This window comes from Triticum dicoccoides, chromosome 6A (assembly GCF_002162155.2).
Source record: "Triticum dicoccoides isolate Atlit2015 ecotype Zavitan chromosome 6A, WEW_v2.0, whole genome shotgun sequence".
Taxonomy (NCBI): Eukaryota; Viridiplantae; Streptophyta; class Magnoliopsida; order Poales; family Poaceae; genus Triticum; species Triticum dicoccoides.
The window spans coordinates 57,930,800-57,945,104 of record NC_041390.1 but is presented as its reverse complement, the minus strand read 5'-3'; the positions used below and the strand labels follow the sequence as shown (position 1 = coordinate 57,945,104).

Here is a 14,305-nt window from a genome sequence, read left to right as displayed (position 1 = left end):
AGCATGTGTCGTCCGAGAGAATTCGAACTGTTGCCTCTCAAACTATCTTGTGATGTTTCCTACTGACTCTGGTTTTGCTGTTGACATGTGAGAGGCCTGGAGGTGCTTCTCTTTTGGTTGCCTTCTTTATACAACTTGAAGCTATCATGTTCTGTGACCACTATTTGATCATGTTATTCTTTACAGGAAATACAACTTGCTTCTGCAATGGAACTTGGATATTCCCACCAGAAATCTAGCCTAGCAAAATTGGAGCAAAGCTTTACCTTCAGGTTAGATGTTTTCAGCTTCAAATGTTGGAGGATCTGATCTGATCCTTAGGTTGTACTCCCTCCGTTCGGAATTACTTGTCGTAGAAATGGATGTATCTAGATGTATTTTAGTTCTAGATACATCCAATTCCGAGACAAGTAATTCAGAGCGGAGGGAGTATATGTGATCGGCCACCAAACTGGAAAACCGAAGAACTCAGGCTGAGCTGCCTTGAAGAAGTACGGATCTTGGGCTTTGCAGGAACTGAGCATGAGGTCGCTCGTTTGAAACGGTTATTCAGCCGGGCAACAGTTCTCAAAAGGATGATGGTAACATTCCATGGCTCCTCCACTGAGAGCGACTTGAACTATGCAGCGTCTCCAAAGCATGTGTCGTCCGAGAGTGTTAAGGATGCGGTTATGCCATCACTAGTCACCAAGCGCGTTAAGGATGAATTCGAGCTGCGGTGGCTTGGTGGAGGTGGATGATCTCTGCAGTTTTGGTCCCGGTGGAGGGATGTGTGCACTGTTGCCACATTTCCTATCCTTGTTGATCTCTGTAAAAACTCTGTTATTCCCTCTTGGCTTTGGCCTCTTAATACAAAAGACACAGCTTGTGTGTTCTTGAAAAAGTAATAGTTGTGTATTTTTGCTTTTAGTGATGGCTCAACTTGGAGATTGGGTGCAAAATTAGTATCAATTCTTTCATGCTTCATGTTGCCCTATTTGGAGATGCATATCTGGGTTGGTCTCATCTAATGTGAGATCCTATACTAGTACAGTACCTCCCGGAGTATCTATTAGGGTCAATAATCTAAGAGCATCTTCATACCTTGCTGCCTAAACTACAATGAGCCCAATAGATGGTTTATTGGCTTCTGTAGAAGCCTAGATGCTCTACACCATCCAAGATCCATCATCTAGCAATGCTGGCAAACAAGTCGCATTTTATTTCATGAAATTAAGAAGCGTTACATTACTAAATCATCCCTAAGAAAACACTCCAAAATTACACAAGCATTCTTGTGGCCGCAGCAGCAACAGAGCAACATATAGCAGTAGAGTTCTTGTAAACGCTCCAGGATTTTACAGTAAGTAGATGTAGATCAACTGGCGTTCCTCCGTCAGAGGTCGAGGAGCTGGCAGTTCTCCCAGAGCGTCTTGGCGGAGCGGCGGAGCTGCGCGGCCTCGGCCTCGGTGAGGTCCATCTCGGCGACGCCGAGGATGCCGCCGCGGCCAAGGCGGGCGGGCAGGCTGAGGAACACCTCGTGGCCGTCTGAGATGCCATGGAAGCCCGAGGCAAGGACAGAGACAGGGTGCACACGGCGCTGGTCGCGGAGGAGGGAAGCAGCGAGGCTGGCGACAGAGTAGCCAATGGCCCAAGAGGTGTACCCCTTGAGGCCGATCACCTCGTAGGCGCCGCCCACCACGGCGCGCCGGATCCCCTCCAGCGCCGCCTCGTCGAAGTTCCGGTGGCTGTCGCGCAGCGACTTGAACGCCGGCATCCCGCCCACGCTGATGCTCGACCAGATCGCCACCGAGCTGTCGCCGTGCTCACCCACCATGTATGCCTGCACAGGGACCCGTTATATCTGCTTGGTTAGTTAGGGATCATTTCCAGTAGTCTATTATCAACGAGCATGCATCATTCTCCAACTGTGATAAAAATTCAGTCTTCTCCAACACATTCAATCCAATGTTGATTAATTTTCTCGGAGGGACAGAAACTCATCCCTAGGTTCAGAATTCTCAGATTACACTGGTACTCCCATCACATTACTAGGGAGTTGGGTACCATACATAAGTACTCAAATTCTTTCTGAAAAGAGATATTTATAGCATGATACCGATAGGTAAATATTCTATGTGATATTGATGCATTATAGGTTTATCTCAATTCGGCGTTTTCGTAATCAAATTCAGTAAACACTTGCGAATTGTGTACAAAACAAGACTGAACTTAAAGAATAACACTATACCATATGGTATTTGATTTCGTCATACTATATATATATATACACACACACACACACACACACACACACACACACACACACACACATTAGGAATTAAAAGACGGTTTCTTTGCCTTCAAGTAACATCACATTTTTCAGTTGCGTACCATTTCCACCAAAAAAATTGCGTAATGTTCTTAAGTAGATTTCACCTGCAAGTCATCTTTGATACGTACTGTTACTATAAATCAATTTAATGCTATTTTAAGTAAAGTGATGGCAAATGCTGTCATACTGTCCATTTATTTACTTTTGTAGATACCACGATCACCCATGCTGAATAGAAGTTCCATTTAGTAAATCTGTTATCTAGTTTCAAATGTCGATGTAATTACTGTACTGATATGAACAGAGTAGCTATCGATCACCAAACACATGATCTAGGAGTGATTATCCACCTACCAGACAAACTAAGAAAGTCTAGCTTGTTCGGGGGGAAAACAACACGAAAGATTGCACGTCAAAAATCCTCTTTCATGGTTACTAATTCTGTAAAATCAAACATCGATCGATACTGAACCGAACCCAAGTTTACTGAAGTTGTTATCTAGTTTCAAATGTCACAATAATTTCCAACTACCGCACTTACCCAGCCATCCCATAGTTAATTAAACATATGGACAAAGTAGTAGGTATCGATCCACAAAACACATGATCCAAAAGGAGTGCTGCTACACAGACGACGCTGCATAGCCGATTTTGGGACGACACTGTCAATCAGACCATCCATGCAGAGGATAAACTGTAGCACAACCATTGGATGTAGTGTCGTCTCCAAATCGGCCAGCGTGTGTCGTTTGCTAAGTAGTTTCGATCCAAAAGTGATCAACAAGCCTGGCCGTTCGGAAAAATACAATATACGCACTACTGAATGTCGACACTGAGCTATACTAATGGACAGTGTCGCATGGTTAGACCAGTGAAGGAGAGGCACATGCTCCCACGGCGCCACCGCCGCGTGGCATCACCCTACTGACTGATTAGTGAGTACTGACTCCACTGTCCAATCCCGCGACGAGCTAGCTCGATGGAGCTAATGAATCATCAGAGATTCATGGATGGATTGAAGGATGGATTCAGGAGTGAGTTACAAGTATTACCTGCACGTCCTGCGCGTTGACATCGAGGTGCTCGGCGATGAGGAACCTGAAGCGGGAGGAGTCGAGGTTGGTGCCGGAGCCGATGACGCGGCTGGCGGGGAAGCCGGAGAGCCTCCATGCGACGTAGGTGAGCACGTCGACGGGGTTGGAGACGACGAGCAGCAGCGCCTCGGGGGAGTGCTCGGCGACGGGCGGCACGATCTTGCGGTAGAGGGCGACGTTCCGCTGCAGCAGGTTGAGCCTGGTCTCGCCGGGGATCTGCCTGGCCCCCGCCGTGACGATGACGAGGTCGGAGTTCCTGGTGACGGCGGCGTCGGTGCCGGAGACGATGCGGACGCGCGGGAGGAAGGCGGCGGCGTGCTGCAGGTCGAGCGCCTCGCCGCGGAGCTTGTCCGGGAGCGCGTCGACGAGCGCGATCTCGTCGGCCAGGTTCTGGGTGAGGATGGTCTGCGCGATGGCCATGCCCACGTTGCCGGCGCCGATGACGGAGACCTTGGTGAGGCGGCGGTGCGGGGCGGCGGAGGAGGTCGGGGTGGCCGGCGGGCAGCCGTCGGCCACGGGCCGGAAGAAGCCCGACGACGCGCCGCCGGAGTCGAAGCCCAGCTCCGACAGCGACGACGCCTTGTGCATCCTCCTCGACGGGGTGGGGAGGGGATGGGATGGGATGGGATGCTGGTCGGAAGAACAAATGCGGGGCCGGGATTGGGATCGGACGATGAACTTGAACTTGTTCTTGGTGGGGAATGGAATGGGAATGGCCAATGCCAGTTTATAAGCGAATCCTGGGAAAGTGAAACCGCTTATTGGTTACCGGTTTTGACTAGTCGTGGTTTGGGACTTCACTTTATCAAGGACAGGAAGAAAAGTCCTCCAAACCGGGATTATTTTACGGCGGCTGCTACACGTAAACCGGCTGATGGCAGGGATTTTTAAACCGCCTTGCCAGCCGTTGATTTCCGTTGATTAGGGCCGCTTGATCTCTGGAGTCTGGACCATCACTTCCATCCCAAATAGCCCTATATCTCTCCCGCAACGACTCCAGCCAGCCAGCCATCGGAGATATGCACAACATTTTCGTTTCCCAGGTCGCGGTAGCCCCGTCACCGGTCATCTCTCGCCATGCACGGCGACGACTGCAGCCGCGGGATGCAACAATGACGCTGCTGCGACAATCCTTGAAACACCGGCAATGCTCCGGCGGCCTGGCAATGCTCCAACACAACACATGTGATGCTTCGTTGCAACACCGGTGATGCTCCGACGGCCCGAACATGCTCCATTGCAGCAACAGCGATGCTTCGACGGCCCGACGATGCTTTATTACAGCACAGGCGATGCTCCAACGGCCCGAACGGTGCTCCATTGCAGCAATGGCGATGCTCCGATGGCCCCAACGATGCTTCACTACAGCACCGATGATGTTCCGACGTCCCGAAGACGCTCGATAGCAACACCGGCGATGTTTTCTGCAAAACTCACTGAAGCATGCCTCTTTGCATGGCGTCGATGCCATCATGGCACACCTCGTCGTCGTCGAAGCATTTGTGCAATCGTCGACATGGTCGTGATTGTCGAAGCATCGCCACGACCATTGAAGCATGCCTTGTTGCATGGCCACGGTTTTCAACACCGTCATGGCATACCTCGTCGCCCCGGCCGTCGAAGTCGTCACGGTTATGGAGGCATTGCCACGGTCATTGAAGCACGCCTGTCGCCGCGGTCATTGAAGCTTCATCGCGGCCGTCAACCACGTCATGGTCGTTAAAGCTGTAAACGAGCCTAACTACCTCTGCATGCCGTTGTAGTCTCTCTAGTCTTTAGTTAGCTAGTCCACAGGGAGGTTGTTAGCCACGATTGAGTCTGCACTGACCGCATGCATGATCAATGAATGTCTCGGGTTGCATGCATGTTAGCAGCCTTTCTGCTGCATTGCAGCTCGTGGTCCTCTGTAACACCACGATGGCTCCGCCATGAAGCACCAACGGCCCGTTAAAAAAAAAATGAAGCACCAACGGTTCGCTCCTTTGCAGCGTCAAACGCCGCCGGTCGGCTCTCCACAACCATCAACGACTGGCAAAATCATGGCCAATGCTCTCCATGCTGGAGTGCTGCCCCATGATCTACGTCGGATTAAAAAACATAGAAAGGAAAAGGATGCTGCTTGCAGAGCTGAACGGTCTCTTGCAGAAGAGGCTGGTGCTTCAATCAAAAAGGAGAAGAAAAGTAGAGGAAAGAGGCAAAATCACAGAGAAAGAGCACTATAGGACCACACAGGACATGTACAGCCATGGATTCAGAGTAAAAGGAATATCATAAGAGAGAGGATATGGAACGGACCAAATCAAGAATGAAGTTGATGCTTCATCTACTTTACTCCTACGTGGATGTTGGGGCAGCAGCATGGTGCTGCCCCCATTGTACATGCCCTTAGGTAGAGAGAGAGAGAGCGTGGAGGGGATCCAGAGCGCGAGGACACAACGAGAATGATTGGGCCGACTGCCGAGAGGAAGAAAATGGGAAGCGGCGCGCTGGTCCCATGTTACGTGGTGCATAAGGGGGGCCGCTTAGGATGCGGCAAAATCAGTCGGTTTAAAAGAAACGTTTCCCTTATTTTACTCGGGCAGTTGTGCTGGACAATGCCTACCATCCGACTTCCGCGTCCATGTACCGCCTCGCGAGTCGCCGCCTCAAGCCCACATTAGGGCATGTACAATGGTTCTATCTTAGCAATGCCACGTAAGATAAATGATAAGGTGGAGGAAAGAGAAATCATAAGAAAAAGCTTGTCTTCTCTTATTTAAGATAAGACAAGAGATAACCTCTTAGCACAATATGTCTCACCATATTTTTAGGAATAACTAATTATTGAAGATAAGGCTAAGAGATGACCCATTGTAAACATGTATTTTTGTCATCTCTACATTACATGCAAGACTTAAGATAAGACTATGTTATCAACCATTATACATGCCCTTAGCCGTCTCCTTCATGACGTGGCCCCGGCCGTTCCTCTAAGCCCGGGGAGGGCCAATGCATAACCCCAGGGTGATGCCTCATATGTCATGATCGGATAATAGAAAAAGTAGATTTGGATGGGGAAGCGGAATCCTTTTTAGGAAACGAGTGCTTGAAAGAAAAAGTGTGGTCCGATGCATAAAGTTGAAAAAGTTGAAGTAAAGAGTATGGATGCATGTGTAATGAAAGTCACTTTTTATTTTTTGATGAGGCACACTAATAGTAGCTTGCATGGGAAAGAACCAATCAACATAGATGCTTCAAATTACTTTTTGGCATGAGGCATCTGTATCCATATGCCACCATTGTACATGCCCTAAGCCCGGGGAGGCCGGTTCTTTGTCACACCCTAGCTAGTTCATGCATTTAAAGTGCTTGCATCATGTTTAAATCATCAAAAACTTGGAAATGGTGATGACAGAACCCCAGCACCCCCTCTGAAACCAACTAGGATTTACTAAAAATATTTTCAATGATCCTGAAATGTTCTTTTAAAATGTTCATCATCTTTGCTTTGGTCCTAAACCTCTGACAAAAATGATGTACAATTTTATAGGTCATCCTAAGGTCACTGGATTAAATCTTTAGTTATTTGAATTCGGGCATTTAAAATACTAGTAAATATTTTGAATGCTCAAATAATCTTAAACTAAAATGTTTCATGTTGGATTTATTCCAAATAGGGGCCATGAGAAGTTTGGTGATTTTTGGAAGTACCTAGCTATTTTTAGAAATGCCACAAACTTGCAGAAATAAAACAAAACAGAATTAAATAAAAAAGAGAAAACTTGCCTGGCCGCAACCCACCTCCCGGCCCACCTGGCGGCCCAGCACTGTGCTGGCCCATGCCAGCCAGCTGCTTCTTCTTCGCCAGCCAGGCAGGAGGGACACCACGACGCCGCCGAGCTCACCACGGCGCCAGCTGCTTGCCGCTTGCCCCTGATCGCGCTGGACGTCCTCCACGTCGCCCGCTCGACCGCCTGGACACCTCACTCTCCTCCTGCTCCTCTCTCTCGCCCTCTCCTCGCCATGGCCGACGCTGTCGCGTCCGCGCCACCGTGAAACTCGCATCCACCGTCGTCCCTGCGCCACGCTGCCGTGTCCACGAGCTCCGCCGTCGTCTGCTTTGTCGAGCTAGCCGAGCCCCGACCGCTCGCACGCTCCACTCCGTCTTCTTCGACCTCGTCTTCACCAAACGCCGCCGGAGATCCCCTTCGCCATCACCGTCGCACCAGTTCATCCCCGACCTTGCTGTCTGCCTCGTTGTGACCGCCGTAAGCCCAGCTACCTCCTACTCCTCTCTGTTTGCCTTCTCAAGCACCGCAGCGACCGCACCAAGCTCGACCGCACCCGTCGCTACCACCACACGTCGCCGTCGTGGCCACAGCCACATTGGCTCGAAACCGAGCACACCATCATCTTCACCGCACTCGCAGGAGCCCGTAGCACCACTCCACGCACCTCACCGTGCCTCCTAGCGACGAGTTCGAGCTCGCCCGAGCTCCGGCGGCCGCCACACTCGTCGTCGGTGACGTTTCCGGCCACCCCAGCTCCACCCACTGCCACCACTCGACGCAGCTCACTCCCCGCATCACGTAGATGTGCTCTGCCGTTGTTTTGGTCACCGGAGCATAAATCCCGCATTGCCCCGTCACGTTTGGCCTCGCCGGCGGCTAAACGCCGGCGAGTTTGACCCCGCTGACCGCGTTTGACTCCGGATGGGCCCAGTTTGATCCCCTGGGTCTATAACAAGTGGGACCCGCCTGCTAATTAAGTTAGGATTAGGACTAACTAAAAATTAGTTAAACTAATGACACTGACACGCGGGATCCACTGGCTAGGTTTGACCTGGACCGTCCCCGTTGACTGCTGACGTCACCCTGACGCAATGCTGACGTAGTAATCATTTATTGGATTTATTCTTATACAGGAAATTCCAGAAAATGTTCTAAACTTCAAAAATTCATAGAAACTAATCTGTAACTCCAAATGCAAATATTTATATATGAAAAGTGATCAGAAAAATCCAATTTTTCCATCTGTAATGCTTTCATGCATGTCAGAACACTTTAACCTTACTGTTTAAGTGAAACAAGCTAATGCACTAATATGACTTCATATCATGAGCTTTTATTTGAATCTTTGATTCAAATGGACTCAAACCAACATGTTTTAGAATGAATTAGCCAAAAAACACAACCATATTGCCATGTCATAGCATGCATCATATTGTTGCATATTTCCATGTGATGATTGTGTTTCGTTGTGTCTTTCGTGGTAGGTTCTGCCTCCGAGGATATCTACGAATATCCGACTGAAGGGCAGTACCCTACTACCACTCCATCAGGCAAGCAACCCCATTGATCATATCGATACAATCCCATGTTCTCGCTCCTGCTCTCATTTACTGCATTAAGACAACAACGTTTCAAACTGTTGTGTGCTGCGGTAGTTGAACCCTTTCCTCTGCATGACCTTTCATTGCCACCGTAACTAGATGAAACCCACTAGCATGTGTAGGAGTTGATTGAGCCATGTCTATGTTTCCTACCTTGCTATGCCTGCTATGCTTAGAGTTGTGTCAGGTCTGGTTGATCTGGGTGATGGGCTAGAGTGAAATGAATATGTCGGTAATGTGAGTGATGTGTTGAACACGATTTGGTTAAGATATCGATGAGAGGCCATGTAGGAGTACATGGTGGGTTGTTTCATTGGAACCGTCCTTAAGCACCGAGATCTGTATGTGTGATTTAAGAACCAGTTACTACCATGCATTGGGATCCTTAATTGGCCCTCTCGGCTTCTTAACCACCCTAGTCCTTTGTCCAGGAGTTGCAACTAGTTTCTGGTATTTGTAGGATATGTGTTGGTGGCCGTGCGTAGCGCTGACCCTAGGGGTGGGCTATTATGTAGTAGATACACCGTGGCATGGTGTACCGAGTCACCCGTTTGGTGTCTCGGGAACCCTGTACACATCATTCGGGACCATATGTGGAAACCTCGGCCGGACTCCCTGCGGATGGAACCTGGATAGGCGGTAAACCCGGACTAGAGACTTGAGTGTTTAGGTAGGCCGTGGCCGACACCCTCGTTGGGCTTCCGCTTGAAGGTTGCCGAGTACATGTCGTGTAAACGACGATAACTGGTGAGAGCGTGTATGAAGAAGTACACCCCCGCAGGGTTAACATCATCTATTCGAATAGCCGCGTCCGCGGTAAAGGACTACTTGGTTGCCTATACAGTTCATAGACAAGTAAATGGATACTCCTAAAAGCCTCAAGACAAGTGTGAGTGCCGTGGATGGCCCTTCCGTAGGATGACGGAGGAGGATCCTCGGTAGTGTATTGTTGTGGTGAGTAGTGGACTCGTGTGCGCAAAACATTTACAAGTTGCTATCTCGTAGGATAACTTAGCCAAAAGTCAAAGCTAGCTTGCTGCAATAACCCCACTACCCTTCTTGAGAATGCTGCATGCATAGTAGGATCTGTTGTAAGACTTGCTGAGTACCTTTGTATTCATGTTTACTTAATTACTGTTGCAGAAGAGAACACCGCCCCCTCCGATGGGTTCTATGTAGATCTCGATGTTGATGAGTGACTTGCCACCCAGGTGGTGATCCTGAGCCGTGAAGGGCCTTGTAGATAGACAGGCTTCGTCAAGCCTTCTTGCTTTCTAGTTGTCTGTACTCAGACAAGTTTGCTTCCGCATGTGCTTGTATGTTTGTATGACTTGAGTGTCGAGTCGTGTGACCCCTACCTGTATGAACATATGATGTCAGGCTCTCTGGAGCCTTCTAAATAAAGTACTTTGAGTTGTAGAATTTTGTTGTGATGCCATGTTGTATTTACACATATCGAGCATATTGTGTGTATGTTTGAAATGCTTGGTATGTGTGGGATCCGACAACCTAGTCGTTTATCCTTGGTAGCCTCTCTTATGGGGAAATGTAGTCTTGTGCTTCCATGAGCCATAGTAGTTCGCTACAGCCCGGTTCACCGGAGTCCTGCTAGCCCAGCACTACTGCTCCAAAACACTTAGACTGGCCGGCATGTGATTCACTTCGTTCCTGTGTCTGTCCCTTCGGTGAAATGTCACACGGAGACATCCGGAGTCCTGTTAGCCTGCTACAGCCCGGGTTCCCGGAGTCCTGTTTGTTGGGAAACGTAGTAATTTCAAAATTTTCCTACGCACACGCAAGATCATGGTGATGCACAGCAACGAGAGGGGAGAGTGTTGTCTACGTACCCACGCAGACTGACTGCGGAAGCGTTGACACAACGTAGAGGTAGTAGTCGTACGTCTTCCCGATCCGACCGATCCAAGCACCGTTACTCCGGCACCTCCGAGTTCTTAGCACACGTACAGCTCGATGACGATCCCCGGGCTCCGATCCAGTAAAGCGTCGGGGAGGTGTTCCGTCAGCACGACGGCGTGGTGACGATCTTGATGTTCTACCGTCGCAGGGCTTCGCCTAAGCACTGCTACAATACAATCGAGGTGGAATATGGTGGCAGGGGCACCGCACACGGCTAAAGGAACGATCTCAATGATCAACTTGTGTGTCTAGGGGTGCCCCCTGCCTCCGTATATAAAGGAGCCAAGGGGAGGGGGCCGGTCGGCCAAGGAGGGCGCGCCAAGGGAGTCCTACTCCCTCTGGGAGTAGGATTCCTCCCCCCAATCCTAGTTGGAGTAGGATTCGCTGAGGGGGAAAGAGAGAGGGGGGGGGGCGGCCACCTCTCCTTGTCCTAATAGGACTAGGGGAGGGGGGAGGCGTGCGGCCCATCTTGGGCTGCTCCTTCTCCTTTCCACTAAAGCCCATTAAGGCCCATACAGCTCCCGGGGGGTTCCGGTAACCTCCCGGTACTCCGGTAAAATACCGATTTCACCCGGAACACTTCCGATATCCAAACATAGGCTTCCAATATATTAACCTTTATGTCTCGACCATTTCGAGACTCCTCGTCATGTCCGTGATCACATCCGGGACTCCGAACTAACTTCGGTACATCAAAATGCATAAACTCATAATAACTATCATCGTAACATTAAGCGTGCGGACCCTACGGTTCGAGAATAATGCAGACATGACTGAGACACATCTCCAGTCAATAACCAATAGCGGGACCTGGATGCCCATATTGGCTCCTACATATTCTACGAAGATCTTTATTGGTCAGACCGCATAACAACATATGTTGTTCCCTTTGTCATCGGTATGTTACTTGCCCGAGATTCGATCGTCGGTATCCAATACCTAGTTCAATCTCGTTACCGGCAAGTCTCTTTACTCGTTCCATAATACATCATCTCGTAACTAACTCATTGGCTGCAATGCTTGCAAGGCTTATGTGATGTGCATTACCGAGAGGGCCCAGAGATACCTCTCCGACAATCGGAGTGACAAATCCTAATCTCGAAATACGCCAACCCAACATCTACCTTTGGAGACACCTGTAGAGCTCCTTTATAATCACCCAGTTACGTTGTGACGTTTGGTAGCACACAAAGTGTTCCTCCGGTAAACGGGAGTTGCATAATCTCATAGTCATAGGAACATGTATAAGTCATGAAGAAAGCAATAGCAACATACTAAACGATCGGGTGCTAAGCTAATGAAATGGGTCATGTCAATCAGATCATTCAACTAATGATGTGACCTCGTTAATCAAATAACAACACCTTGTTCATGTTTAGGAAACATAACCATCTTTGATTAACGAGCTAGTCAAGTAGAGGCATACTAGTGACACTAAGTTTGTCTATGTATTCACACATGTATTATGTTTCCGGTTAATACCATTCTAGCATGAATAATAAACATTTATCATGATATAAGGAAATAAATAATAACTTTATTATTGCCTCTAGGGCATATTTCCTTCACTGTTAGCCCAGTTGCTACAGCCCAGTGATACGTCTCCAACGTATCTATAATTTTGATTGCTCCATGCTATATTGTCTACTGTTTTGGACATTATTGGGCTATTATTTTTGGGACTAACCTATTAACTGGATACCCAGCCCAGAATTGCTGTTTTTGCCTGTTTTAGGGTTTCGAAGAAAAGGAATATCAAACGGAGTCCAAACGGAATGAAACCTTCGGGAACGTGATTTTCTCACCGAATACAACTCAGGAGACTTGGACCCTACGTCAAGCCAATCAACAGGAGGCCACGAGGTAGGGGGCGCGCCTACCCCCCCAGGCGCGCCCTCCACCCTCGTGGGCCCCCTGTTGCTCCACCGACGTACTTCTTCCTCCTATATATACCCACGTACCCCCAAACGATCAGATACGGAGCCAAAACCCTAATTCCACTGCCGTAACTTTCTGTATCCACGAGATCCCATCTTGGGGCCTGTTCCGGAGCTCCGCCTGAGGGGGCATCGATCACGGAGGGCTTCTACATCAACACCATAGCCTCTCCGATGAAGTGTGAGTAGTTTACTTTAGACCTATGGGTCCATAGTTAGTAGCTAGATGGCTTCTTCTCTCTTTTTGGATCTCAATACAATGTTCTCCCCCTCTCTTGTGGAGAACTATTCGATGTAATCTTCTTCTTGCGGTGTGTTTGTTGAGACTGATGAATTGTGGGTTTATGATCAAGCCTATCTATGAATAATATTTGAATCTTCTCTGAATTCTTTTATGTATGATTGGTTATCTTTGCAAGTCTCTTCGAATTATCAGCTTGGTTTGGCCTACTAGATTGATCTTTCTTGCAATGGGAGAAGTGCTTAGCTTTGGGTTCAATCTTGCGGTGTCCTTTCCCGGTGACAGTAAGGACACAAGGCACGTATTGTATTGTTGCCATCGAGGATAACAAGATGGGGTTTTCTTCATATTGCATGAGTCTATCCCTCTACATCATGTCATCTTGCTTAAGGCGTTACTCTGTTTTTAACTTAATACTCTAGATGCATGCTGGATAGCGGTCGATGAGTGGAGTAATAGTAGTAGATGCAGGCAGGAGTCGGTCTACTTGTCTCGGACATGATGCCTATATACATGATCATACCTAGATATTCTCATAACTATGCTCAATTCTGTCAATTGCTCAACAGTAATTTGTTCACCCACCGTAGAATACTTATGCTCTCGAGAGAAGCCACTAGTGAAACCTATGGCCCCCGGGTCTATCTTTATCATATCAATCTCCTACTACTTAGTTATTTACTTTGCTATTTACTTTGCCTTTATTTTACTTTACATCTTTATCATAAAAATACAAAAAATATTATCTTTATCATATCTATCAGATCTCACTCTCGTAAGTGGCCCTATAGGGATTGACAACCCCTATTTGCGTTGGTTGCGAGGATTTATTTGTTTTGTGCAGGTATGAGGGACTTGCGTGTAGCCTCCTACTGGATTGATACCTTGGTTCTCAAAAACTGAGGGAAATACTTATGCTACTTTGCTGCATCATCCCTTCCTCTTCGGGAAAAACCAAGGCAGTGCTAAAAGAGGTAGCAAGAAGGATTTCTGGCGCCGTTGCCGGGGAGGTCTACACAAAAGTCAACATACCAAGTACCCATCACATACCCTTATCTCCCGCATTACATTATTTGCCATTTGCCTCTTGTTTTCCTCTCCCCCCAATTCACCCTTGCCGTTTTATTCGCCCTCTCTCTTTATCCTATCTCTCTATCCTCCTTCTCTATTTGCCCTTTTTGTCCGCTTGCTTTTTGTTTGCTTGTGTGTTAGTTTGCTTGTTTATCGTGATGGTTCAAGATAATACTAAATTGTGTGACTTCACCAATACCAACAACAATGATTTTATTAGCACTCTGATTGCTCCTTTTACCGATGCTGAATCTTGTGAAATTAATACTGCTTTGCTGAATCTTGTCATGAAAAATCCGTTCTCTGGCCTTCCTAGCGAAGATGCCGCTACCCATCTAAATAGCTTCGTTGATTTGTGTG

General features: G+C 48.2%; 1 protein-coding gene across 1 annotated transcript; it reads right to left on the bottom strand.

Moving 5' to 3' along the window:
- Positions 1–1,231: 1,231 nt before the first annotated feature.
- LOC119314858 (L-lactate dehydrogenase A-like) lies at positions 1,232–4,117 on the bottom strand. The gene is made up of 2 exons (XM_037589543.1): positions 3,367–4,117; positions 1,232–1,822 (listed from the first exon to the last, which is right to left on the bottom strand). Exons 1-2 carry the CDS (start codon positions 3,994–3,996, stop codon positions 1,376–1,378), a joined length of 1,077 nt encoding a protein of 358 aa, XP_037445440.1. The 5' UTR covers positions 3,997–4,117; the 3' UTR covers positions 1,232–1,375.
- Between the last annotated feature and the right edge of the window lie 10,188 nt (positions 4,118–14,305).